This window comes from Porites lutea, chromosome 8 (genome assembly GCF_958299795.1).
Source record: "Porites lutea chromosome 8, jaPorLute2.1, whole genome shotgun sequence".
Classification (NCBI taxonomy): Eukaryota; Metazoa; Cnidaria; class Anthozoa; order Scleractinia; family Poritidae; genus Porites; species Porites lutea.
The window spans coordinates 9,233,974-9,261,903 of record NC_133208.1 but is presented as its reverse complement, the minus strand read 5'-3'; the positions used below and the strand labels follow the sequence as shown (position 1 = coordinate 9,261,903).

Sequence of the window (27,930 nt, the reverse complement as noted above, 5' to 3'; positions counted from 1 at the left end):
ATGGAAGTAGTTATTGAGTATCGTACAAGGGGTGCCATGTTACGGTCGAGAGCCCGGTGGCATAATGAAGGAGAAAAAAACACAAAATACTTTCTAAATCTAGAAAAACGACACTACAGAAAGGGAATAATTAGTCGCTTAAAGAAACGTGACAACGACTTTGCAACCACAGATAAGGAAATCCTTCAGGAATGCGAGTCTTTCTTCAAGGATCTTTATTCTTCTAAGTTGAAAACTGACTCGATTCTTCCAGAAACTGACTTCTTTTTCTCAGAGAACGACACCGTTTTAAGCAACGAAGAACGCGATTCCATTGAAGGTTATTTAACTGAATTGGAATGTCTCAATGCTTTGAAAGATATGGAACCAGACAAAAGCCCGGGAACAGATGGCTTGCCTTCTGAATTTTACCAATTCTTTTGGAGAGATGTTTCCAAACCTCTGCTAGAAGCTTTAAATTACGGTTTCGAGATAGGCCAGCTGTCTATATCTCAAAAACGAGGTATAATAAAACTTATTCCCAAAAAGAGTGAAGAACTTTACTATATCAAAAAGTGGAGGCCGCTTACACTCTTAAACTGCGACTATAAGATAGCTACAAAAGCGATTGCAAACCGCCTGAAGACCCATCTCCACAAACTGATAAACAATGACCAGACTGGTTTTTTAAAAGGATGGTTTATAGGAGAGAACATACGTCTAATTGACAGCGTTGTTAACTACACCGCTACTAAAAATATTCCTGGACTTCTACTTTTCCTTGACTTTGAGAAAGCGTTTGACACACTGGAATGGTCTTGTATACAGAAAGCACTTATTTCTTTCGGATTTGGCCCTTCCATTGTCCAATGGTTTAAAACCTTTTATAACAACACTGAAAGCTGTATTATGAACAACGGCTGGGCAAGCAACTTCTTTTCGGTCCACAGGGGTGTCCGCCAAGGCTGTCCTCTCTCTCCTTACCTTTTTATTCTTTCAGCCGAAATTCTGGCCAAAGCAATCCGAAAAAATGCAGACATAAAAGGTTTATTAGTTAAGGATACTGAGATTAAATTAAGTCAATATGCTGACGACACAACTTTAATTCTTGACGGTTCAGAAAAGTCCCTCTCTGAAGCCCCAAGAATCTTAGAAAGCTTCGAGAAAGTTTCAGGTCTCAGACTAAACAGTAAAAAGACTGAGGCTCTTTGGATAGGCTCTTGTGCTGGCAAAAGTGAAAAACTGCGCACACACCAGGAATACACCGTACATCGCATTCACCGTACTGTTCTCATTAATAAACTACAGGAATGTAGATATCGCGTACAGTAATTGAAAAAACGTCTTAAAATTTTCCTCCAGTACATGAAACAAACTCATTATAAATCGCCACAAGTGCATTTTAAGTGTACTGTAGTCTAAAAACAGGACAAGAATAAGCTTAGCCTAGGATACTAGATCAATAAAATTGACATGTCACAGGCATTTTAATTTTCTTAATTTCGATCGAGTGGCCGCATTAATGGGGTGAAATTATAAGGGATTCTACTGTCTGGGATTTTAAATTGTGGTTTTTGGCCGTATTAACGGGTGACCCTTCCTAACGTTTTTTTATAAAGAATTTGCCGGGCCAAGAAAAACTGGCCGTAATCACGAGGTGACCAGAAAAGGCCTATGGGGTGTACTCCTTTGTATGGCCTATAAGGTCATATAGGGTATGTTTTTTGTCCTCTCTGTCCTAAACAGGGTGTACAATTTCGCGCCATTCTGTTCTAAAAAGGATATACAATTTCGTGCGAGTCTTTCCTAATTATAAACAGGGTATTGCCTGCACGATTGATTTAATTTGCTTAATGAAATTTGTTTGTATTCCAAGTATACAAAAACGTGAATTTACTCTATGGCAATTGCCAACAACTGGCTGTAAAACAACACGGCGTGCATTTTGTCCTTTGTCCTAAAGAGACTATGTATCTTAGGAATTTTTTTGTCCTTAACGGGGTCATTGAAACCCTCAGCGGCTCACCTATACCCAAACGCATGTGCTTTCCTGTGCAATCTTTTCAGCATAAATTTAAAGTTATAAAATGGGTTTAAAAACGTGAAACGTCAACGCTATAACACAACAATTGCAATTTGAATTTTAAAATTCTTACTGATCTTTGAGAATGCTCTACTTAACTGAAATTGTTTCTCCGTAGAGAGCTAAAATAAGCATAATAGCAAAGCCAAGCAGTATGCCAAAATTCTGAAGAGCAAAGGCCTTGATGTTTCGGCGAATGGAACGTTCTCCGATTTTAGCTGACATTTCACAAGCTTCCGGTAACTGCAATAAAACAAACAGGAAATAAATGTTAGAAGTGGATAAAGTTTGATAATTTATGATAATGATCCCAAACCAGTGATAACGTAGCGTGCTAAACAGCTGTCTGTCATTGCTCGTCGCTGAAGGGATGTTTTGTGAGAGAAGCGGTTGCATTTTGTCCTCAAAAATTCTATGCTGATGGGATTAACCTGTCCAGAATCTGGTCAGGAGCTTTGATTTTACTCCTTCATGCCCAGATTTTATTTACGACCATTACCGACGTAGGAGAGAGGCTGTGCCCATTAGATGGAACTATTCTTGAAAACCTGTATTTACAGGTTTTTTCCAGTTTCATGCAAGATAACTTTTATCACAAATAGAATTTGTATAGGCAATTCAAGGTACCTCTTAGTTAAAGGAATTTTTTCAAGTAATGAGGCAAGATATAATTAAATTGAATCCTAATAGCATGAAGGAAAAAGCATACTTAATGACGAACACTAGACGGTGTTCTTCCTGGCTCGATTTTATGCTTGCTTTTATGCAGAATCTCTCATCAATTATTCCTCGGGAAGCAATTAGTTTTGTTTTCCCTCGAGTCCTGATGTTTCCCTCGACTTCGTCTCGGGAAACATCAGGACTCTCGGGAAAACAAAACTAACTGTTTCCCTTGGGATCTGACATCAAGTGTATATTATATCTATAAAAGGTGACCCTTATCCTTCACCGTGCTTTTAAACGTAAACTCATCTTCCACACAAATTCTATTCTTTCTTTCCCATTAATGAATATTATGGTATTTTCTGCAAAGGCCTTTAGGTTTTAAGGTGCAACTTACCATATCAACAAGAGCAATGTAGACAAACAATCCACCAGCAAGAGCATAGATCCACGTGACAGCGGACGTCGTGTAACCTAGCAACAATCCAATGACAAGCCCCAAATAACAAGTGCATGCCGACAAAAAGTTGAAGGCCATTGCGGCTTTATATGACAAACCAGCATTTAGAAGAACTGCAAAGTCACCTGGGGAGCATTTCAAAAACGTTTTGTGAAATCAATTAAAAAAATTTCCGAATCCAGCTCGCCCCTACCTATATCAGGACAAAAATTTCAGTTGTTTTGCAATAAGCAGCGAAAGTGTAATTATATACCTTAACACTTTGTTGCTCGTAGTTCTTTTGATAACTTTTCTATATTCCACTATTCACAGTCAGTACCAGATAACTTTTCGTGCCGACACGAAAAGCTATCCAGTTTAGTGTGAACACCTATCCGCTATGTAACTCTCCACTTTTCTTACGAGATCGGCGCGGCGCAACTTCGCTCCGTTACAGAAATCGCGCCCAATTCACTGTTTTTATTTGTGAACAGAAGCCCTATCCGGAATGGTTTTCTTGCCGGCGCAAAATCTATCCGCTATCAGGTATAAAAATAGCCTTTCAAAGTTAGTACTTACCAAGTTCATGTGGCAGCTCCTCACAGAATATCGCAAGTGAAGTACTGACACCAATATATCTTGAACTGGAAAATGAAGCACCAATGGCCAACCCATCGATAAAGTTGTGAAGAGCATCACCAATAATGATCATCCATGCAACAGGAGCAATTTTCTTCTTCTCGTGTGATTTTTTGCTATTTTGCGAAGACGCCTGTGTTTTGTTTAAAAAACATTACAATTATTACAATTTAATTTACCATCATAAAATCATTTATTCCTCAATCTCCCAACAATTTGCGAACAAAGAGTAATTTCCCTTTCCTGGTAATACAGTCGTTTTTTCAACTTCCACTTTTTTCTCAAATTTTCGAATCTCTATCTTGATAACCTGAACCCAATGTAATTTTAAAAAAATAAATTTAGATTCTTATGTCTTCTTTTCATAAGATGGAAACAATTTCCTGGTACATCACCAGTACTCAAATGAGACGTAGTACTTCCAAATATGCAAAAATTCGTGCACTTGTCTGTTTGATTTGCAAACAATGCAATTTGGAGTTGATACTACCGAAACAAGCACACCGGGAATTCAGAGATATGCTTGACAGTTGATTTTGTCGCCAAACGTTAACGAGTTGGGTCACATGGCTTTGTTTTTCAAACCAAAAATGTGAACTCACGTGGTCACTTTCCTGAGCACTTGGGAGGCTAAAGATAGGCCAAGTTCTAAGTCAACCAAAATGGAGAAATTTTCGCTTGCGGATGAAAGTTCTTTTGGTTGCAGCCCTCTACCGCTATATAAACTCTGACCACTCTGATGAGCAAACAACAAAGTCAGCAATAAGAAAAGAATGTGACCACGTGTGAGTTCACCTTTTTGGTCTGACAAACAAATCCACATGACCTAAGTCGTTAACGTCTAACACCAAAATCAACTGTAACGCGTATTTTTGAATTCGTGGTATACCTGTTTCGGTAGTACGAGGTAGTACATTGCGTATTGTTTTGTCTTCTACATAACCGTTCCTCAGTGTCTTCACGCAAAACACCCTTCACCACTCTCAAAAACTAGAATTTTTTAGATCTTTTAAAAGCGATCATACCACTTCTAATTACCTAGACTTAACGAGAGGAACAGCTGAGAGAGAAATTGGTAAAACTACGAATAAGTAACCACATGCTAATGATAGAACTTGGTAGATACAATCAAACTACTAGAGATAATAGGAATTGCCCTTTTTGTAGATCCAATCAAATAGAAGACGAAATTCACTTTCTTTTCAATTGTTCAAAATGCTCTTTGATTAGGAATAATTTTTACAATAAAGTTAAGATTCTGATTCCAAATATTACCCAGTTACCTGTGAACGTTTTGATCAATGAACTGATGAACGCATCTAATTACTATATTAATTTTTAATTCATGAAAAAAAATTTCTGCTTGCTTTGACTTTCGCGACGAATTATCAACAAATTAGTTTAATTGGCCAGTGATGAAATTTTAGTTCTTATTCTTAAGACATAATTATAAATAGCTTTTGCAATAGTGTATGTACTTGTATGGTCCTGCAAAATAAAGCTTGACGTTAATTGTTGTTGTCACGCAACGCAAAAGGCTGAGTAAAAAACTACAATAGCTATTGTCCACATATTAATGAATTGATGGTTGTTAAAAATAATCATTATATGAAAAGTATGTTAGTTGTTTGTTTGTCTAGGCATACCTCATTTGGAAAGCCATTTGGCGTTGACCCATTTCCACAGATCTTCACATCTGACAAGGAAGCGCCATGATTATGAAGGGCACTATGGTGATCACGGTTCTTTTTATACAGTTGCAGCTGAACATCAGCGATACCTGCTGCGGGTATGTCACCCGTGGACTTGTCCTGATTTGAAAAAAAAGGAATACAAATTACCGTAAACTGCCGCATATAAACTGGGAGCCTTGGAGCTTATAACCCTGGGTTTATGGATCTTCGTAAGGGGTTTAATAGGAGGGCTTACAACCGCAATATAAAAGCGCTTCGAAACAAGCTATGGCAGTGTTTATCAAAATACGTCTTACATTTATTCGTTTTTTAGCTTCAAAACGCCATATTAAATCGAATTCATGTCAATACATATGATGGGCCTATATTTGGGGGGGGGGGGGGCGGGCTTATAGAGCGTTTTCACTCGAGTGGCCAGCGTCTATGCAAATTTTATTGGAAAAAAGAAAGCGTTTACATGAGAAAAGATTTCAACTCCCAGATGTTTTTTTTAGTACACCAACATAGCCGCCGTTTCATTGTTTTGGAACACCAAAATGGCCGCCATGACGTCATGTGAAAACGCTCTATACGTGGGGGAGGTTATAAACAGCAGTTTACAGTATCTCAATAAGTAACAACAATTGACAGGTTAGTATTGGTGCACTGCCAGGTCGACGCAGCAGCAAGAAAGAAAATGGCCTCTTTTTTAACAGTTTCCTAAACATCTCTTTTATGTGTTATTTTGGAGTGACGCAGGGTCTTACCATTAAGAAGAACGGGCCTGCTAGACGGTCCCGTCCTAAATAGTATTGCACCTTTAAGAAGTCCTACCAAACGACGAGTTTATTTAATTTCCGAATAGTATGTACAGAAGTAATCGGTTCTTGGCGAAAACTTTCAAAAAGCGTTTTCAGGTCTGGCCTGCATGTCCACAAATTAAAGCGGAGCAAGTAAACTGTGTTTGTTTTTTTTTCTCCGGAAGCTTCACTGTTAGGCGCGCCAAATTTATTTAGTAGCGGAGCTCCACCCGCGCGCAAAGCGCGCGCGTGGACGGAGCCCTATAGCTAACAAAATGTGGTAATCTACCCATCCGAGAAAATTTGGTAATCACGTGACCGTACGCCCGACCGTCCGTCCGCACCACAGGGAAACCAATGTTTACTCTCACACTTTCTAGCTAGTTTGGGAGCCCAATAGAAAACTAATTGCACATCAATGTTGTGATCAATTGACAGCTGTGAAAACAGGATATGACCGCTGACCAGTATCACCTGACCGTAGCGCGGGCTCAAGTGTCGACCCATCTAGGTCGAGTACTTTTTTGAAGTTATCCGCTGACAAATTACCAGTTTTAAATGATCGCAGGCTCAAGTCTATTTTACCCAATGATTCATATGAAATATGTTGTGTTTATGTCACTATGGCCCCGCACTGTCAAGATTTTGATTTCAAACTGACCTCGGACGCGAAAATTCAGCCACTTCTGTAAAAATAAAGGCGGGAAGACCTTTTCTTACCATGGTCACGCGTTGGTCACGCTCTACGTCCAATTTCTGTACTCTGATTGGTCAAAATTTGACAGGTGAGTTCATGCGGAAAATTTATGCAGCATCTTGAAAGTTGTTTACTTTGACAGCTAAAGCTGACAGAGTTTTGTGTCAACTTGTGATGTTTTTAACTGTCTTTTTCCACTGGATGTACAAAATGAAATATAGCTGCTATCAAGAGTCTTCTGTTATCCATGGCTGGTTTGTTTATTGGGTTTTTGGTTGAGAAATGCGTCGCTTGTCAAAATTGGGTAATCCGATTTCGGATGGCATCGTTTTCGTCTTTCTCCTTGCTCAATGCGTAAGAGGGTTTAAAAGTCTCAAGCAACTATGGCCTTCCTTGATATCTTTCAGGAACTGAATCTCGAATGGTAAGCCTGAGTAATTATTGTATTTGATGTTTGTTTTTGTTATACCTAATTTCATGAAGTCGAGCACAGTTTATGCGGCAAGTTTTTGCACGTTTGTTAAGATTTGAGTCAATGATCTGATCTAGTATCAGGTTTGATATAAGCTTACAGAACTTTAAAAGGCCTTCAGATATATTTTCTCACGGCAAGTAGGAAAAAAACGTTCCGAAGCATATTTAGTTATAAATTTGGCTGTAGAAAGAAAACTTTGAGTGATTTTCTTGCTTCGAGGAGTTCATCTTTGAAAAAACAAACAAACACCGGGAGGCCGGCTGAAAGTAAAACAAAATAAACTTAAGCTTAAGCTTTAAGCTTAAAGACTCAGGATTTTTAGAGACACTTTAATACTTGTCTTCGTGAATGAAAATTGTTGTCTCTGTAAATGTTTTACCGAATTATATTTCTTTTATTGATTGTTAGCAGTCTCTCTTGCAATTTTAATCGCTTGTCCGTGGTGTTTGTTTTCATCGTTCATGAACATCGCTTGCAGGAGTACTTAGAAATGTCGCGCCTATCAAACGCTTTATAAGATTACACATCATTATAACTGGAACCATTAAATAACCAAAAATAATGATAATAAATTCGTTATTATGTTGAAGCGTATCTCCATTAAAGTTCATTCAGGTAAGGATTTGTCTGTTTGACTTGAATTTATCGATGAAACCGGTGAAAGAGTGTTTTGTCTACAAATGCAAATTAAGTCTTGCCTTACTTTATTACTCAAGCAGACATTTTCATAAATAAGCTGAAAACTAAATCTAATAGTTATTTTTTTACAGAATGGTTTTAAATACAAACAGAAGAAATTTCCCCGCAAGAGCTAAACAAATTCAAACGTTTTATTTGTCGGGAAGAGAACGCGTCGACCGTTTGATCAATTCCGCGCCAAAATTTTGATCGTTGGTAGCAGTAAATGGGTCAAAAATCATCATTTTTGTGCTCAATTATCTCACTGTTTTCACTAAAACAATTACCCGGTGGTTAGTGGTGGATATTTACCTCTCGGGTCGGTAAATATCACTGAATATCCACCACTAGGTACCTCCACTTCAGTGAATAATTGTTATACATGTATATTAATTAGATAGTATTATTGATTCATAGCTACCAGAATATCTTCAAGTGGTGTTGAAAATCTTACTTCAATGTCTTACAACAAGAGAGAATGAGGTACAGCTTACAATCTACTATCGTCTTTAATACCTACGAAAAGTAGAGGTTCAACAAATTTGTGCTAGTGACAAATTGCTCATGAGATCACTTACCATTTCGTTTTTATCATGATTATCACATGTTGACTGCTCTTTAAACCTGACAATCATTCTCATGACATATTCCAAGAAAAAGAAGGAGTATATTCCACCGATGATCACAAGGCATTTCCACAAATATCCCAGTTCTCCATCATGAGCATGAAAACCAAATGCCTAACAGAAGGAGTCAGAGGAAGAAAAAATAACTTCAACAATTACTCGATCAAATCCTATAACATTAAACACTTAATGACTGGTCTTTTTCCCGAGAAACTCAGCATTGAGATTGTTATATACAGTCATGTCAGTCATGTAGTTGGAAATTTTGAAGCTGGAAATCCATTTAATCTCGCTATAACAGCGGTCGACGGTCAACATTCCCGGAACAATGGACTGTTACCCTCTGACGTCATAGATTTTGCAATGTTGACCGCTAGGAGATTTTGGCGGGAAACAGTTTCATTGTTAGATGTAATGTAACAAAGTAACCAATGAGAGCGCGCGCTGTTGGGAAGAAATTTCCAGCTATATAACAATCACTCTTATATATCTCATTATGTAGATGCCAAGATTGGTTTCTGGTGTTCATGGAAATAGGTAATTTTGAAAAATAAGGGAATAGCTCTTCTGCTATGTGTAGTGTAGGAAATAACATTCTTTTTTTCAGGTAGATGTATTTACATTGTTGTTCCTACGCAACGACAAAGAATACTATTGACCGACCGTATACAGAGTGGGGGCAGCTGTACTGTCAACTACTAGTAGTAGTCGGACTTCGTAAAGATGCGTAACTATTGTTGAAACAATAGCGTTAGCGAACAAACTTGGAAGTAGCCAGTTGACAAAATAATGAGAATTTTATTCATTGAGTGGAATAACATGACAGGAGTAGAAATCAGCATTTCGACAGTTTGATAATTTTCTTGGAAGTAAATAATGATGTTAGGGCAGAAATCTTAACATGAAATGATGCATAATTTTATTGCAGATGTTCGAAAAGGGGGTGATTTCGTAAAATCGCTTGAGCAAGTTAATCTTGTAAACAATCTGCGTTCTTTCACGTACTAATTGTAAAAGAGGCCAAAGTCCAACATCTTCACGTGCAAATTGTGTGCATGAGCTATTTTTATAACCCTGCTTACTAGACTATTGTGTGATAACTCGAATTCCCTTACGTGCCAACCACGAAAAGGGGCAAAGTCCAACACTTCCACGTGCCAGCTGTGTGACTGTATGGGCGCGATCCATTCAACCAAAATTTCCGGAAATTTCGGTCCAAAACTCAATAGATCGGTTCGGTCCAACCGGAAAAGTTTCGAAAAAACTGGTCCACATTTTGAGGTGGACCACTTTTCCCGGTCGGACCGGTCTGAATCAGTTGGTTGAATGGATCGCGCCCTACATCTCATGTAGATTGGCTGTTCACAGTAATAATTGTAACTTGAACGGATGAGGACCTGTTTAGTGTTGTAACCAATACCTTAAGTATAGGATCTTGTCTATTTTAAAAGAAGCAATAGCTTTTAAAACATGAAAATTTAAGTAGTTAAAGTTAGAGACTGTTTCATCGCACGTGAAAACCTCGTGAATCATGAAGATGCAACCATCTACCACAATGATAAAAATCGTGATATTTCTTAGCTATTCGGTCTTCGATGAGCAACGTTGTCTAAAGAAACTCCGAGGAAACCTTCGACTTTTCCTTCGAAGCAGCGTTTTGTGAGTTGATATTCATTGCACTTGAACAATTTGTTTAATTTGCACCAGATATCTGAAGGAAAGATAGAGAAGAGGGAACATATAGCTTGAGCACCGACTCAGCTGAGCGTTTCGAGTTTTCATTCATGTACAGCATACCCAATTTCGCACAAAAAAGGTAGATTCTTGGTACAGTTACACTGAAGCATTCAAAATAGCTCGTGCACGTTAAACGTGCGTATGTTTCAAGATCTGCATCTGCTAATATTTAGTCGCAATTTTTATGTATAAGGCTGCAAATTCTTTTGAAGGTTTTTCACGGGTACCTTATTACATGAAATTTTCGCGACACGTTAATTTCGCGAATCTCGCCATACAAAAAAAAGATCGCGAAATTTAAGCGACGCGAATAATAAGTGTCGCGAACATAACATGAAGCGAAAATCGAGTGACTCACATTATGTCCATTATGTCCATAGAGTTTTTTACCACTGAAAAGTTTACAAAATCACATTTTTTACTTTTCTGAGGAATTGTCAGTGTAAATGGGTGTTGTGGTCAATTGACTCAAGAACAATAATTCACGTACAAGCATGAAACGTTTTGTGGACATTGCGACTGCTTTGTTGTTACTGGTGACATTTATTCCCTTTGTTGCGTTTCTCTGAATTTTGACGTTATTGTTCCTTTGATAAAGTCATTTTATTTACTTCAAAGACGTATTAAATGAAACTTCTTATGAAATGTTAATTATTGTACTCAAAAACGAGAAATTAAAGTGATTCAAAATATGAAATTTTCGCAAAATCGCGAAATTTAAGTGTCGCGAAATATGCGCACATGAAAATCGCGACCTAAACATGTCGCGAAAATTACATGTAACAAGGTATTTCAAAACGTCTTTAAATTGCCAGGAGAAGTCCAATTATTCAATTTGTCCTTTAAACAAAGTACCGGCAATTAATTGTTCATGAGGATACTGTTCCGGTCAACAAGTAGTGAGGAAACTGAAGAGGAAGAATAAAGAGTGAAAGTGATGTTACCTAGAATGTGGTTGAATAGGATTTTCAGCTTTAATGATTTCAGATGTCAGTTTCTCAGTTTGTGGACTACAGCGTGGAGACAGGCGCCTTTGGAGATCTGAAACCTGGGAACGATCTTGTATTTCCCCTTACCCCCCTCCATCCCCACAAAAACACACTCAGCCTCGATGTGCCATAAATGGACCCAGCAGGTACACCTATTTTTTTCTTTTTTTTGATCAGGTTTGTTGTTCAATGAAACAATAGTCCGTTCCAGTGGAGAGAGACGCAAGAAACGTCTGCCAAAAGTGGTAAAAAATATCTTGAAAATAGAGTCTGGAAAAACATGGACTGCATTTCACCTTCTGAAAGGTTTGAAAGCCGCATTTACCTGAATGATTGGGTAAAGCGCACCATAACCACAGGAGATTTACGAAGGGATTTGAAAAAGAAAAGGTAGCAAAAATAATGTTTTCATTTATTTCATGGAACTTACATGAGGGATGAGATGAATGATTCCACTACCACTCAACACACCAACAGCAAGAGACACCATAAACAGCAGGAGAATCTTGTAAAATGATTTGTTCATAAACGGCACTATAAAAGCTCCCAGTAGAGATGCAGAGCTGATGATGGTCACAGACAAGAAACCAAATCCCCAAGCTAAAACAGGAAAAAAAAAAGCATCAACAAAAGAAAGCAGTAACCAAAAGCAATTTAAGGATGTAATCAGGGTTTGTTAGAAACAGAGTTGAAGTTTTAGCTTGATTAATGTTTAACCCAGTGAACGCTTGTATAAACATTTGAATGTCTTCACATTGTTCCTCTATTCCTGTGGTTCTGATGAGCAGAACTTGTAAGTTATAAAATGACTGAATATGACCTACGTGAATTACTGAAAACTTTAAGCTCCGATTCTCATCACATTTATGTTAGACTAAGGATAAAAATGTAAATTATAATCATAATAATGATCTAGAAATAAATATAATAATAATAATAATTTCAGTAATAATAATAAATGGATACTGACATTGCCGATAATAGTTACAGTTTTTTATTGACTTGATTATAGTGCGCGGGAAGCATTGAGTTTGCTCACAAGTTACATTGGCTAAGGTTACAAGGAGAAAAGGTAGGAAAAAAGAAATTTTGGTCTCTTTTTTCTGACATTTATAGTAAAGAGAATGCCGGATAGTTTTACAGTGTCCTCACCTGAGTTGTGGATCAAATTGTTTTTATTGCTCTCCGCCAGTCTTCTCCGGAGGGTTATGGGGTTCAGTGACAATCACAGCAGAATGACACTGCTTTAAAAAGCAGTGCTGTCTATATCATAGCATTCTGGTGTGGTTGGTGTAGATTAATTGTCATTGTTCTGGTGAGATGCTGCAGCAGTTTTGATTATTTCCCATAATTAACGAGCTCAAATACCTTAGCGAGTTATTTAAGGCACATGTAAGTGCTTACCTTTGGCTTTACTTTCTTTTTCATCACCGCTATCCTCCTCTCCACTTTCACATGATTTACTTTCAATTTGTTGTACTATTGCTGGGCATATCCTTTCAAAAGAATTTTGGTTCAATCTTTTTGACTCAATGGAGAAGGATTCAAACAGAACTTCGGCAGAGTAACACTGCAACAAAAATTAGATGAACAAATTATCCCGGCTGTATTTGTGGTAATTTCTAAAACCTCTTTGTTCAATTGCTAGCCTTCTTATTATAGCTTGTTACAGGGTTGTTTCTGTTATAACAAAAGATTTTCAAGGGCAAAACTAAAAATAAAACGAGGTACAGGGGAAGTTTGCGTTGTTTTTAACTCAACATCTTCACAAACGCAAATCCCCATTAGTTTGTTCAAAGCAACCACAATAGTAGCTGCACTGCTCGCAGTCGTCTTTCATTTGATCACGTCATATTTTCTTTCTATATTAGGCAGGCATTGTATTTGTGAGCTCAAGAAAAAAGAAAAAAAAGAGTTAAATGAGACCCAAGAGGATGGCCCATAAGGGATTTACAATATTTCCACTAAATATCTTCTACCCAATTTGATGTCTACCGTGTTCGAGGAGTGTCACTTATAAAATTCACTTATTTTGATTCTTGTCTTGTTTTCTTGCTTTGATTTTGATATTTTGTCTTTGATTAAAAAGAAAGCTATTTTTTGTTTTAGTGTTTTATTTTGATTTTCCAGCTTATCTTTCCAAAATTTATCGCGTTTGATTTCTCAAATGGAGTTTTTGATTTTCAAAATGAGATTAATATGGATCTTAACCACGTGACAGCTTCAGTAGTGGCAAGTCAGCAATACTCAAGGCCAGGACACTCAGACATATATCACGGCCGAACAAGACAGAGAGGGTGCTCTATCTGAGGAAGCTGCCTCAACAACCTTCAGAACAGTCGCTTAGGCTGTTAAGCTAAACCAAAAGTATTCATTCCAACGGAGGAACTACAGGACATCGCGCTCCAGACCAAGAAAAGCATAACGGACCGTACCCGAGGGGTGCACTCAAGGAAAGTTTGGGTAAAGTTTTGGCTCTGAAGCCTTCAGACCCAGACCCTGCTTAAGACAAGAGACCTTAGTTTAGGACCCTGATTCGTTTCGTTTCGCGGACAAAACTAAGTAATTTCTCAACCTAATTAACATCGTGGAGTTGGATTTTTTGGTAAAAAATTGATGGTACCACAGACGTAGACAGCTTATATCCAACCTTCACATTCTTGTAAAGGATTCCGGTCCAAGACCCTGAAAACCATGCGCTGCTCAAGGGCACATAACCGTCAAGGCAAAATAAGAGAGTGCATGTCCCCCTTCCGGGAAATACCGAGAGAGCAAAGAAATCTCCATGCAATTTATAAACTACCCTCTCGAAAGAGAAAAAAAGTATTAGCTGGAAAGTCAAAATGGTACACTAAAACCAAGAATATTTATCTTTTTAATCAAGGACAATATCTCAAAGTAAAAGAAAACAAGACAAGAATCAAAATAGCTGAATTTTGTAAGTGATAGTCCTCCAACACGGTAGACATCAAATCGGCAAGATAATTATTTAGAAGATATTTTATTTTTGGTCTTTTTTTTCTTGGCTTCAGCAGCGGCTCTTTCAGCTATATTTCAGACAACAAGGCTAGAAAGTATTCGTATAAAGGCAACGGACTACTTTCTTAAAATCTTCAGAAGTCGTTAAGTAGCGTGAATTCGTCAATCTGACCAATCTCCGTTTTCCAGTTACAGATATAACATATTTATTGATTCATTTACGATACTTTAGGTTTTTTCTGGTTTTGTTATTAAGGGTGTTCCGGGGGAGGTCCGGCCAGCTAGGGGGTTCTTCCGGAGTATTCCAGAGTGTCCTGAGGGTGTTCCAGGGATGTCCCAGGGTGTTCCGAGCCTGTTCCTAGTTTTGCAGGCACCCTCATATACACGTGCACAACTTTAGCAAAAAACTAATTTGCATTGAAAAGGACTGACCCTCGATTTCTTTCGGAAGAAATCTCCGAAATATGCTAATGCAACAGAAATGGTGAAGACAATGTCTGTAGCGTCACTTTTTCATCATGTGGAACGCAGAAGTAAATCGCTATGCAATAGATTTTGCATCTATGTTTCCGTTCTGCAATACAAGTTATCATTCACCCTATTTTCATTAGTACGAAGACTCCTCAATATGACCGGGAAGTAATTGAAGGGTCCTTTTGATTGCAAAATTTTTTTTTTGCTCAAGTTGTGCACGTGAAACTTGAAACTTGAAACTTGAAAACAATGCCAGTGAATAATGAGGACGCTCACTTGAAAACACAAAACCTGAGGGAAAAATTTTGTGACCTTGAAGCCCCATTGCCTTCCTTGTTTTCAATGTCCTTGAAACCTTGAGGCCCTCAAGGTACATGCAAATTGAAGATTAATCTCGGGACTGTCAAGTTTTTTAAAAAAACTATTAAGCGATTTTTAAATTACCGTGAAATTTGTAGGCGTGAACCAAATTAGATACAAAATTGGTAAAGAAAGAAGCCGAACGTAGGCTAATCAAATTCTTCCTTCTCGCAATCGGTCGAAGCAATCCCCCTTCTTTTTTGGTGCGCAGTTTCAGATGGAATCAAACCACTATGAGATGAAACTGCATTTCCAGACCTCATCATTTTCTTTAGATATTAGTCAATTATGTCAATAGCATGTTTCTCCACTGTTTTTGTGACCCTTAGAACTTTGTTTCAAAATATTTCTAAAACGCTCTCACAGAATTTGTTAAAACTTTGTCATCATTGATGCAACCAAGGGAGGTACAAGCTCCCTTAAGCGATTTCTGAAAAAACTTCTGGTGCCCAAAAATGCAAAGGAAAGTAAAAAACGCAATGGCGTCATTACGTTGCCATGGTAACTATGATGTCAATAAAACATGGATCATAACAAATTTTCATCTTTATATAGTACAGCTGTGGTAACCTTTTACCGATATTTTAATATCGATATGGTAATGCCGACGTACTAAATGCTCAAAGTGGGGAAGTATACTCCCTAAAAAACTCAGTGGAACCACCTTTAACGTTGTGCTTCGAGTAACTTATTGTCTTTTTACGAGCTGCTGATTGGCCCACAACCAACTTTCTCGAAATCTATTGTTATTTTCCTGTAATCAGAGTGGTCAAAGTGGCCCTGGTTACAGTAGTCGCATTGTAAACGTTTTTTTTAACGGTTTTGTTTTTCACATACGCAGTTAACCGTTGCGGAAAGAAATCAAACGTCACTATCATTTAATTGATACCCTCATAGAAATGTGCCTGCCTTGACAGACGCTTTATGAGCCAAGCCAGGTGGGGGGATATTTCACGCAAAGCGCGAGACGAGGATCACCTGACACTCTGTGTCGGCGTCTCGCGCTTCGCGCGATATACCCCCCCCGCCTGGCTTGGCTCATTAAGCGCCTGTCAAGGCAGGGGCATTTCTATGAGGGTATCAATTAGGGTATAGTGACGTTTGATTTCAAAGTTGACCACTCGGATTACAGGAAAATAACAATAGATTTCGAGAGAGTTGGTTGTGGGCCAATCAGCAGCTCGTAAAAAGACAATAAGTTACTCGACGCACAACGTTAAAGGTGGTTCCACTGGGTTTTTTTAAGGAGTATACTTCCCGTCGCAGTTAACCGTTGCGGAAAAAAATCAAACGTCACTATCACCTAATTGATACCCTCATAGAAATGTGCCTGCCTTGACAGGCGCTTTATGAGCCAAGCCAGGCGGGGGGATATTTCGCGCGAAGCGCGAGACGCCGACACAGAGTGTCAGGTGATCCTCGTCTCGTGCATTGCGCAAAAGGCCCCATTCACCTCGCTTGGCTCGTAAAGCGCCTGCCATGCGGCTCGAAAAATCTTTCTTCGAAATTACTGTTTTATATCAGGCGGAGGTACAGATTTATATAGAAATAGACTTTCTTAGAACCAAGACTCGAAACTAAAATAAATAAGTATTCCTAGTCAAAAACTGTCACGTGTTATGTATCCAGACACATATTGAGTTGAGTCTACTAGGAAATTCGAAGTCTTAGCTGGTCTGTAATCTACACGTCTTAACTCGTTCTACAAAACCATATAAGAAATTGTTTGTTTTAAGTGATAAACATGAAGCACAGTCTAAACAGCCAAATGATTACACTAGGCGAACTTTAAAAAAATATTAAACATAAGCTTTCATAGCAGCTTTTAGAGAGTCAATGTAAAAACTTTGAGAGAAATGCTTAAACTTTGTTTTCATCAATGCTTAAAAAAAGATTTTTACAATTGAAAGTGCTATAATACATTGATTCCATTGATTCACAGACTCATAAGTTATAAGATTTTCTCTATATGTAATTGAATCGGAACGGAAAGGGATAAAGAAAAATTATGAAACGAGCTAGACCGTGCAAACAATCCCATATGGCTTTAGGGGTTAGGATTTGCGAAATATATAAGCTTAAGGTGGCTCGACACAGTTTTTCAGGGCTAATACCTCCCAAGTTTGAGCATAAACTACGTCGCCATAAACAATGTTTTGGAAAATTGCCACCACAGTTGTATTAGATAAAGATGAAAATTTGTTATGATCAGGGTTGCAACGGCATCGGAGTTGTCATAGCAACGAAATGACGCTATTACCTATTTTACTTGCAGCAGTGTATCTTGGCACTGAGAACTGTTCTTCCAAAACCGTTCATGGGACCTTTTTCCTCCAATAGCAGCCTCGATGTTCGTGAAGTTTAAGCGAAATCTGTAAGAGCGTTATTGAGATATTTTGAGATGAAGTTTTTATGATTAGAAACACAGTAAAAAATGTACAATATTGTTGTTTGGCCGTTATCCGTAGAAAATGAAGCGCTTTTGACATGCAACTTCACCTGATAGTAGTTTCAATCTTTTTAAAACGTGTGTGAAGGATCATGGAGATAGCTCCAGCCGATTGCTAGAAAGAAGGGTTTTATTAGTATGTATCGAAGCGCTCTTGTTAGCGGCTTTGTAGACATTTTGGTCTTCTTTAAAAAGTTAGCGAATAATTTTAAACCGCTCGATATATTTTTTTTAAAATTAAAGATTCTTGAGATTAATCTTCCTTTTATATGACCTTTTAGTTTCGAGATTATTGATACATTATAAGGCAGTAAAATAAGGGCTACAACTCGTTACTTTTTTATCGGAAGTTTCGTTATTACAAGTGAAAGCCTCTCATTATTCAAGGCATTGTCTCCAAGTTTCAGTTTCACGTGAACGACACCCGTGAAAAACGCAGTGCGCATGCGTTCAAAATTATACGCGATACCAAAACAAACTAGATTCCGGCCGCGAAATTCAAAAAAGTAAGCTCCACACACAAAAGATAAGCTTAGAATTTCACGAACACAAAGTTTATTAATTGCTTTAGTTTCTCTCCTTTGCACCACATACTTTCCTCCTTGCACCAAAGGTGAAAATCATGTTTGAAAGTCCACGCTCGCTCTGGCAGCACTTCGCCGTAGCCATTGTTGCTGTTTTGGTCATCATGTCGCTGAGCTCGGTCAATGCGAACAACAAAAACGACCAATGCATGCTAAGTGGAAAAACACGGACGGAAAAACCTTGTACTGGACGACTTTACCAGTTAGTTAGTTAAGTTAGTTTAAGTAATTTTTTGTTGTGCTTAATACTAGAACCGGCTGTAAACCATTAAACATATCAAACATTCCTAAATGTTTTTCAATTTAAATGGGGAAGATTCTGCAAATTTTAATTATTGAAAATAGAGACCTTGCGCATGCGCAGACGTTTTGCACGCGTGCCCACGTGAACAACAGTAACTAACAATGCATTTGACATATGCAAAAATGCTAGCTATTGTTATGCGCGAAAATATGAAACTTGGAGACAATACCCTGAATAATGAGAGGCTCACATTTGTAAACACAAAATTTCTGCCAAAATATCGGCGAATTGTAGCCCTTATTTTACTGCCTTACAATGTATCAATAATCTTGAAACTAAAGGGTCATATAAAAGGAAGGTTTATCTCAAGAATCGTATTTTTTTAAAAAAATCTGTCGAGTGGTTTAAAAATTATTCGCTAATTTGTTAAAGTAGACCAAAATGTTCAAAAACCGCTAACAAAAGCGCCTCGATACATACTAATCAAATCCTTCTTTCTAGCAATCGGCTGGAGCTATCTCCACGGTATTTCACACACGTTTTTAAAAAGATTGAAACTACTATCAGGTGAAATTGCATGTCAAAAGCGCTTCATCTTCTACAGATAACAGCCGAACATCAAGATTATCCATTTTTTAACGTATTTGTAACCAAAAAATCTTGATCCCAAAATATCTCGATAACGCTCTTACAGATTTCGCGTAAACTTCACGAACATCGAGGCGGCTATTGGAGGAAAAAGCTCCCGTGAATAATTTTGGAAGAACAGTTCTCAGTGCCGAGAAATACTTGTGTAAGTAAAATAGGTAATAGCGTCATTTCGTTACTATGACAACTCCGATGTCATTGCAACCCTGATCATAAAAGATTTTCATCTTTATCTAATACAACTGTGGTGGCAATTTTCCAAAACTTTGTTTATGGCGACGTAGTTTATGCTCAAACTTGGGAGGTATTGGCCTTGAAAAACTATATCGAGCCACCTTAATAACGTTATCTTGGCCTCGTCTGGTGTTACGCAAAGCGGTGAACTTAAAAACCCTTCATTTTAGTGTAAAGCTATAAGCTTACTCTTGGCCTGTGAAAGTAGACAGCTTTCCAGTCACAGAAACCTTTTTGGAGGCTTAACGCAGGCGTTAATTTTTTTGGCAGGGGGAAGCGTAAACCCGAAATAAATCTGCATTCGCAGGCCACTAAAAACTTGAGTCTCCCTTTTTTTTGCAGTTAACGTCTCGCCTGGCCACCAAGCCCTCATATTACTCTCTTCTTTACTCTTCTGCGCAAAAAGTGGCGTCCAAAAAGTTCGAAATGTTTTAAGAGCGTTTACCGAAAGCCAGAACTGGCCGGATGGAAAGGTAATTTTGAAAGTCTAACAGGCTTTTTTGGGGATCGAGCTTACGCTGAATACCACCACCCCCACCCCCACCCCCCAGTACAATACAGTATTCTCCCAATAGGGTTTTCAGAATCAATTTACATGTACAAGAAAAAAAGGAAAAATATAAAAATGTGTAGAAAACTAATGATGTAATAGTGTTTACCCACTTTTGTGCATGTACTGATCTGACTGGGTATTTCTGATCAATAATAGATGCGTTTAGCGAATGGCTCATTACCTGGTTTGAGCAACCAGCTGTACCTAATCGTTAATGTTCTTGGTCGGCTTACCTTATCCGATCCCTTTTCTTCTTTGTCATGGTGTCCGTGTGATGATTCACTCCCACTTTCATGATGACTTTCATGATGTCCGTGGCCTGATTCTGCAGCTTGCATGGATCCAACCTTAAGTTCTTTCAACAGAGCTTCAAACTGCTTCAAGTCCATTGATTTGTTTGTGCCATATTTTTTGAACAAGCTGTCAACAAAAGATTGTGCTCCTGGTCCATTTACGCTCCGAGCGTGGACATGCGAGAAAATACGACAATCTGTCGTGCTGATAAGGGTAATAAAGCAAAGAAGAGAGAAAACTTGCCAAGAGCTCCATGAATCCATTGTAAAGTAGTTTTACGACAAGGAGAAACCCTTTTGACGCCACTTCTGTGATGCAGTTGAGCACGTGTAGTTTTTTGAGCTCTGACAGATGAGGCGTCCTTCACCAGGCCTACAGGTGAAAAAGCTTAAGTGTGAGGGCCGTTATTTAAACAAAGTTTCTATTTATAGGTGCATTAAAGTGAAATTGTGTCTTTTTAAGTCTCCTCTATATGCTTTCTTAACTAATGTAAAGAACATTTACTTCTTTGGGTTGGTCTGATTCAAATAAACTAAGACCAATGGTTTTGGCAGCCCCATCTAAACTGCTAACAGTACGTGACGTATGTTTAAACTAATAGGGATCAAAAGTATTATGGATAGAAGGAGCACAAGGAATCAAGGGCTAGTTACTTTTGTTTCAATCTAGCCTACAATCTGTTTATTCCTAAGGTTAAATCCGTTTATTATGGCCTCTTAAGGTGTCTGTTTTTTAAACGTTTGCGAAGTATTTTAAAACTGCTTAAGGGTTTAGGTTTGTCTTGCGTTAAGAGTTTCTTTCAATAAAAGGTTGGTTTAAGACTCCAAGGTCCAGCCTATACCGGTAGTTTTAATTAGGTCGTTGTTTTCAAGTCAAGTGATACCGACTTCCTTGCGAAAATATGTAGTTTAGAAGTGGACACTTGGAGAAGACATATGACCAGTTTCAAAGCTATATCATGAAGCACTGAAAATGGTCAATTATGTAGTTTCGTGCTTGGGTCGGGTGTTTGGGGGAATACAACAAATTGTTTGGGTAGTAGCTAGTCTAACTTTCAATTTTTAATTTCTATTATTATTCATTTAAAATATTTCACCCGATTCTGATTGGCCAAAAGCACACGCATAATTCACCATAACCAGTTACTGATGACCAAATTTGGAAGAATTTTGTGTTTAACGAAAAAAATGCAGCGTTCTTGCAGGTTAAGGCACCGTTAACCCAGAAGACCTGGGGACGAGTTTGAGTTGTTTTTGGTTGTGGAAACAAAAAATGGCGGACATATCACTTGTTTCACGAGTAAGAACTAGGCGAAATTATAGCTAAAAACATGGCAAGAACAGCAAGAACACAACTCGAAGGGCGACATCTGCTATTTGAAGAACATTTGCGGAACTGAAAAACCCTAAACGTGCACTATCGAAGGTGAACTTAACATCGATGGAGGTAAGCATGTTTTAGCTTTGTTTTTAAACTAGGAATTATTTTGAATGAATAATAAAACAATTATTGAATTCGGCTTTCGTATCATATGAAGAATTATGGAGATATCGGAGGGTGTTATCCGCCTCGGCTTACGACCTCGACGGATAACGCCCTCCTCGATCTCTATAATTCTTCATAAGATGCTCAGCCTCATTCATTAATTGTTAATTGTTTCATTAGTTTTTTAATTGCTAGTCAAAAACACCCTTGAAGATGCGTTGGTGGAAGCGCGCACCCTTTTAGTCAAGAGGATGTGCAGTAAAAGATCTCCTGCTCGGCGGCTATACCAAACATATCTAAATTGCAGGTTTACAGTTCAGCCATTTGGGTGGCCAAAATTTGGATGAGTTAGTTGAAGTTGAAGAAGCTGTAGCAGACAACCACAGAAAAACAACGAAGTTCGGAGGGAGCGAGAGAGAGGGCGAGAGACAGAGACCCGGAATACATTGTGTCATGTCAAGCATGCTGCTCGTAGTTTTTTTGGAAACGACATAACAAAATTGGTGGCAGTAGTTCTTCGGAGTGAGTTTAGACTATAACTTATTTATAGTCTTTAACCGTGTAGTGGTAGTTTTACCAACATGAACTGTGGAACCGGTTGGTTCCATGACGCGGGTTAATCAAACTTTGCTCTTTAGGAATTTGCCAGTAAAAACAGATCGCGTCCTAAAAGTACAACACAACTATTTAAGGCATCTGCGGTGATTGGTATACTGAGAACCTTTCCAGTTCTAAGGCTATTTCGTTGCTTCTGTTATGTTAAGTCGACGAGTTTCTAATCAAAGTTTGCAAGTCGGAACAAAACTAGGATTGGTCTCATAACAATTGAACCAGGAGCTGCTGTTAATATAAAAAAGCAACCGAAATAATGGTTGCTCGTTTTCAACCAATCACGGTGCGTTGTCCTGGCTAAATCACGAAAAGCACGAATTACAAAAGCAAAGATAGACACAAGTACCGACAACTAAAACTTCAATCTTTCTCACTTAGAGTGCTACATTTGTGTTGCAAGAAGTCTAGTAACAGTGGCGATCATGATCAGAATTAAACAGCTGTCACGACATAAACGATTTGGAATAGTAACCATTCATTACTTAGACTGCAAAACAGTCGGTTTTTTTCTCAAAATCAGTAAAGCAAGCCCCACACGCCCGTAGTGCGTGTGTAGCGCGTGTGAGGCGAGAGAAAAAAAACAGCGCACTTGAATACCCAAAAATACGGAATGTTTTGCAGTTTATTTATCACTTGAATCCGCCGCCTTTAGACTAGAAAACAGTCGGTTTTTTTTCAAAATCAGCAAAGAAATCGTGGCGTGAGAGTCGTATGCTCTGTTTTCAGCCTCGTTCCAGACCTTCTGTTTGACTGCTCGCGCGTACTTGAATACGCAAAAATACGGACTATTTTGCAGTTTAGCCATCTTGGGAGTGGCTGTCTTCTCGGAAATAGAATAGTACTGGTATAAATTGTCGCCAAACGGTACGAAAATTTTCTGGGATTTTAGTAAAATTAAGAAAACAAGTAATACCTAGAAAGTATTACCTATTTTTTCAAAAACCTCCACTGAGATAAACCGTTCTAATTGAATCCTCCCTGCAATTAGTGGGTTTTCCATATTTTTAAAGAGCACGTGATTAAGGCATGATGGAAAGTGGCGTGACATAAGACGGTGAGAACGCAGCCAGTTTTCACTTTCGTGAACTATCACAACAATGCAAGGATGACCCTCAAGCTTAACAGCAAAGTTATAACATAAAGAAATACATCTACTGGTAAAGAGGAATGATTTAGAAAACACAAGAAAATGCAACAAAAAAAATGAAAGGTCTGGTCCCGGAGAAAACGGTTTTTTTTGTTTTCCCCCGAATCCGACTTTCGAGTTGGGGAAGCATAGGTTCTCTCCTGGTTCTCTCTGGAAAACAAGACTGTGGAAACAAGGGCTACAGACCTCCCGCCCCCGGTACCGTGAATTCCCAGCTCCCGCTCCTCTTTTCGTGTCTTTTTCTCTTTAGCCCTTTTTCAATTGCAAACTGTAATGAGCATCTAAAAGTAATTTCCCGTTACTCCTCCCGCTTTCCACCCGTTTAGAACTCCCACCCGGCTTCCCACCCTTCCCGCCCCGGCCCATTTTCCTGGGCTCCCACCCCCCTGTCCTTCCGCATGAAACTAACAGATTCCCTTGAGAACTCGACATTAAGTGTAGAATGTTCTGTCAAGCTGTGTAATCCATACATAGTCGCCTTTCTATGTTTTACTTGGTTGATGTGACTGGTATTTCTTTAGTGGAGTCTAAGTTATCAAAAACACTTTTCCTTTCAAATCAAAGAGTGTATTGTAATGAACTAGAAGTCATCCACTATGAAGTCATCCACTATGATTTCGGACAAAAGCTTGTCCTAATTAATATAAAGTGCTCTTATTTTTAAGGTTCACAAAAACGTAGCAGTTATCCACTTCAGTATGTTATCTCGTACTGCTTTTATTTTTACTTAGTGTAATTGAAATTTGTTTCTGGAATTTTAACATTAACAGCGTAACCTGTCATTATTTCTGAATGAACTTGAAAAACAAAAATTTTAAAACAGTTCCAGAACTGATTCAATGCTGATTTCCATAGGCCGATTTTATAGTTAGTGGAGGGTGACTCATTAGACCGGATTTTCTTAATGAATGCCTTCATGAACCTTCTGAACACAAAGGCTCTCAGAGAAATTGGCACCCCAGGACAACCAATGTCGTCTGTTAGTCATTTCACAGGACATCGTAGGTTTGTAATCTGTTGCTCAACACTTGCGGTGGTGGAAATGTGTCGAAGATAGAAGGGTTGGAAAATATGCAAATTTTCACTATTTATCACTATTGACCGTAAATTGAATCCAACTCGCATCAAATTTGCATACTTAACCAACTGTTTCTCAAACTTTTATTCTCATCCGCTGCTTCCCTGAAATACCAAGAAATATGCACAGGGTTCCCATTTCAATATATTTTACTGACAGCCAAATGTTAACATCTGCCAATCCTGATCAGCGAATAATAAGATGGAATAAAAAAGCCATAACAGTTTCATAACAACTTACTGCTAATACCTATCGTCCTGAGTGACGATTTTCAGACTCTACTAAATACAGATTACGGACATTTATACAAAGAAATAAGACGCAAACTGTCCTGCATAAACGGCACATTTCGTCTCAAATAAGACGCGACTTAGCTAAGACGCGTCTTATCTAAGAACAGGTGTAAAGGACTATGTTAAGATAAGACCCGTCTTAGCTAAGTCGTGTCTTATTAGAGACGAAATATGCCGTTTATACAGGACAGTTTACGTCTTATTTCTTCGTATAAATGTCCCTATTGTTCCACTTAGGTATACCGTGTGCCCTCAACGTATAATGCTCATGCAAAAGTACCCATATTTCTAGCGTATGTTTTTTCCCCTGGCCGCCCCGTAAGGCTACGTAGCAACTAACTTACGACTCAGTGACTGCTTTCTGTTAGGAGTGTCGAGCTGGTTAAAACTTTGCCACCATGCAGACGTATTTTCTAATGGTAAGCAACAGTGAACTCTGTTTCTCTACACTAAAACTCGTAATGACTTAAAAGAGTAAAAATCTAATCTACATGACGAAAATCGACGGTCATTGAAACAATCTAACAGTCTAACAGTCGAACAGTAGATGTTAAAATAAATGTAAAGATTATCGCAGCTACTTAAGGACGCAACCTTCAGTTGAACCTTATGCAGTTGGGAAAAGAAAACCTGAAAAAATTCGGTCCTGCCGGGATTCACACTCACACTCACACACTTTATTAACAACTGAAATACATGAAGTCCGTTTCCGCCCCCAAATAGCAGGTGCTAGCCGAGGAGGGAACAAGAGGGCAGAGATACAGGAGTACAGCAGTCAGTGATTCTTGACATCTGTGATACCGGTAAAGCGCTCTCATTAATTATTAACTAAGCTAGTAAGGCAACTGGCAGCTGGTCATAAAGTTGGTTCGTAATATAACCGGGAAAAATGAAGATGAAATGATGAATAAATGAAATTTCATTAAGTTAACTCATAGATCGACCGAGCGTCGTTAAACTCCCTCTCCCTCACGATCATAATGAACCGATTAACTCAAGCATCAAAAAAGCAATCTAATGCGCTTGAACAAAATCTTGCCAAATTGAAAAGCACTTAATCCACAAGTATCGAAAATACGCTTTCATAGTGGATCTCTCTATTAACAAAAATAAAAACAAACATAAACGTTTATTGCCTTGGACCCCTCTACAAGTATTTCTTACCTCGACCAGTTCCTTCAGCAAGTACTTTGATAAACTTTAGTCAGCAAAAAAGCAGCTCCTTTTTAAAGTGTTAATTGTAGCAATTCTTTTAGCCACGAAACGTCAGTTAACTGTTGTGGTTTGCTTCATGAAATGAAAGCTGTGTTAATCAGTGGTGAAACGCTTCAGTAAGTAAGGTGTCACAATGTCATGCTCACCGCATACGATACCGTTTTTAGCTGCTCATAACATAGTCACAATATTAGCATCGCGTCTTTTTCATTCAAATGAGCAAGTATTTCATGAATTGTGAACAATTGTATTAACACAATAATATAAAGCTGTCCCACTTCTCAAAAGATCCAGATTCCATCGCTATCCTGTTTCGTATTGTTATGGGGATGTTTCTATGATGTTGTGGAAACCATTACTGTATGCATAATAAATTTATGGGGTTATACTGAAATGTTACGAAAGTTTCTACTTTTTTCGATCAGCATACAAAAAGTATTCCGTGACCACAGTGGTCTCTTTGCTCTCTCTTATGCCTTTTTCAGCACTTTATGCTTCGGTGCAATTGAACCATTTAAACAAAGGCTTTTATCAATTTGAAATAATTAAGAAGTGAAAAGAAGCTACTCTTTTGCTGATTGTACTTATTCCAACCTGATTGACGACGCTACCGATAAAGATGAAGACTTCTGACAGCCCTCATTTTTATTAATGTAACCAGTGCTGGAACCAAAAATCAGCTACGGCTTATGTTTTTTTTTCTATTTCTGTTAACAAAGAAAACCATTAGTGAATATACTTATTATCGATATCTGTGAAAGAGTTTAGAAATCTTTTAAGATTTTGTTCAAATTGCCCTCTTGACCTCTTTCGAGGCTTCGAATTCCGCATGATTTCCAGATTATAACGTGAACTCGTTTGCAACAGAACGTGTTTATTCATTGACCGAAACGACTATCAAAAAATGTAAAAGGCAGTGTTACAGATATTTTGACCCAAAGACAATCAAGTAGATGACATTCCAGAAGGTAACGGATGAAGCGAGAGCATGATATAATCTCATATGTTCGTCCTAGTATAATTGAATTCTCGTAAATTAGAAGGAATTTCTATTTTCCCTTTATGCTGTACTTTGGTGTCATAAAAACGTTTTTTAAGAATGTTTCTCTCTTTTCTAGAAAGTTTTTGTTTTGCTCATTTGACTGAAAAAAAAAAAAAAACCTTTTGTTAATTATGCTATGTATCGGTCAAATCGAAGCTTCAACATCACCCCCCCGGGCAACCCCCCGGGCATTTGACTTTTTTGAAAATTATTGTTCAAATTCCCCCCTACACGGGCCAAAATGCCGTTCAAATGCCCCACACTAGGGTCCATTTAGGTGATCAAATGCCCCCACCCCAGGGACATTTCACAGGCACAAAAATGACAGAAGGACGGCAGAAACGCCTTCAGTTGTCGAACAAAATCTTTACAAATATAACAAACACTGAGAAACACTATTAGCGTATTTACTACGAACAAAAGTCTCGTGCAAAGCGGCAGAAATCGCTGCTACAAGGTCACTGAATGCTCAAAAGAGAGGAGACGACCGGAAATGCGTCTGCGCTTCACAGGCTACATACAAAGCGACGTACGCGTTCTATAAAAAAAGATCCTACCTATTGAGATTACTACATCATGACCATTTCACTGACATGCATCATCGCTCACCTTATTACGCGGGATGACGTAGTCAGCCAGCGTCTTAAATTCGGTAGCGCATTCCTTTCGCCGTCTTGTGAGTCAAAAATTGCCTTGTTTTTTTAACTTTCCCGTATCCCGAGCCCGTTCCGAAAAAATTGTGTGATTTTTATTGGCTGCAA

General features: G+C 38.4%; 1 protein-coding gene across 1 annotated transcript; it reads right to left on the bottom strand.

Moving 5' to 3' along the window:
• Positions 1-1,803: 1,803 nt before the first annotated feature.
• LOC140946336 (metal cation symporter ZIP14-like) lies at positions 1,804-26,233 on the bottom strand. Its single transcript, XM_073395435.1, has 9 exons — positions 26,077-26,233; positions 20,237-20,669; positions 12,883-13,048; positions 11,909-12,078; positions 8,705-8,866; positions 5,450-5,614; positions 3,744-3,936; positions 3,123-3,310; positions 1,804-2,305 (listed from the first exon to the last, which is right to left on the bottom strand). The coding sequence occupies exons 2-9, from the start codon at positions 20,558-20,560 to the stop codon at positions 2,153-2,155; spliced, it is 1,521 nt and encodes a 506-aa protein (XP_073251536.1). The 5' UTR covers positions 20,561-20,669; positions 26,077-26,233; the 3' UTR covers positions 1,804-2,152.
• Positions 26,234-27,930: the final 1,697 nt, after the last annotated feature.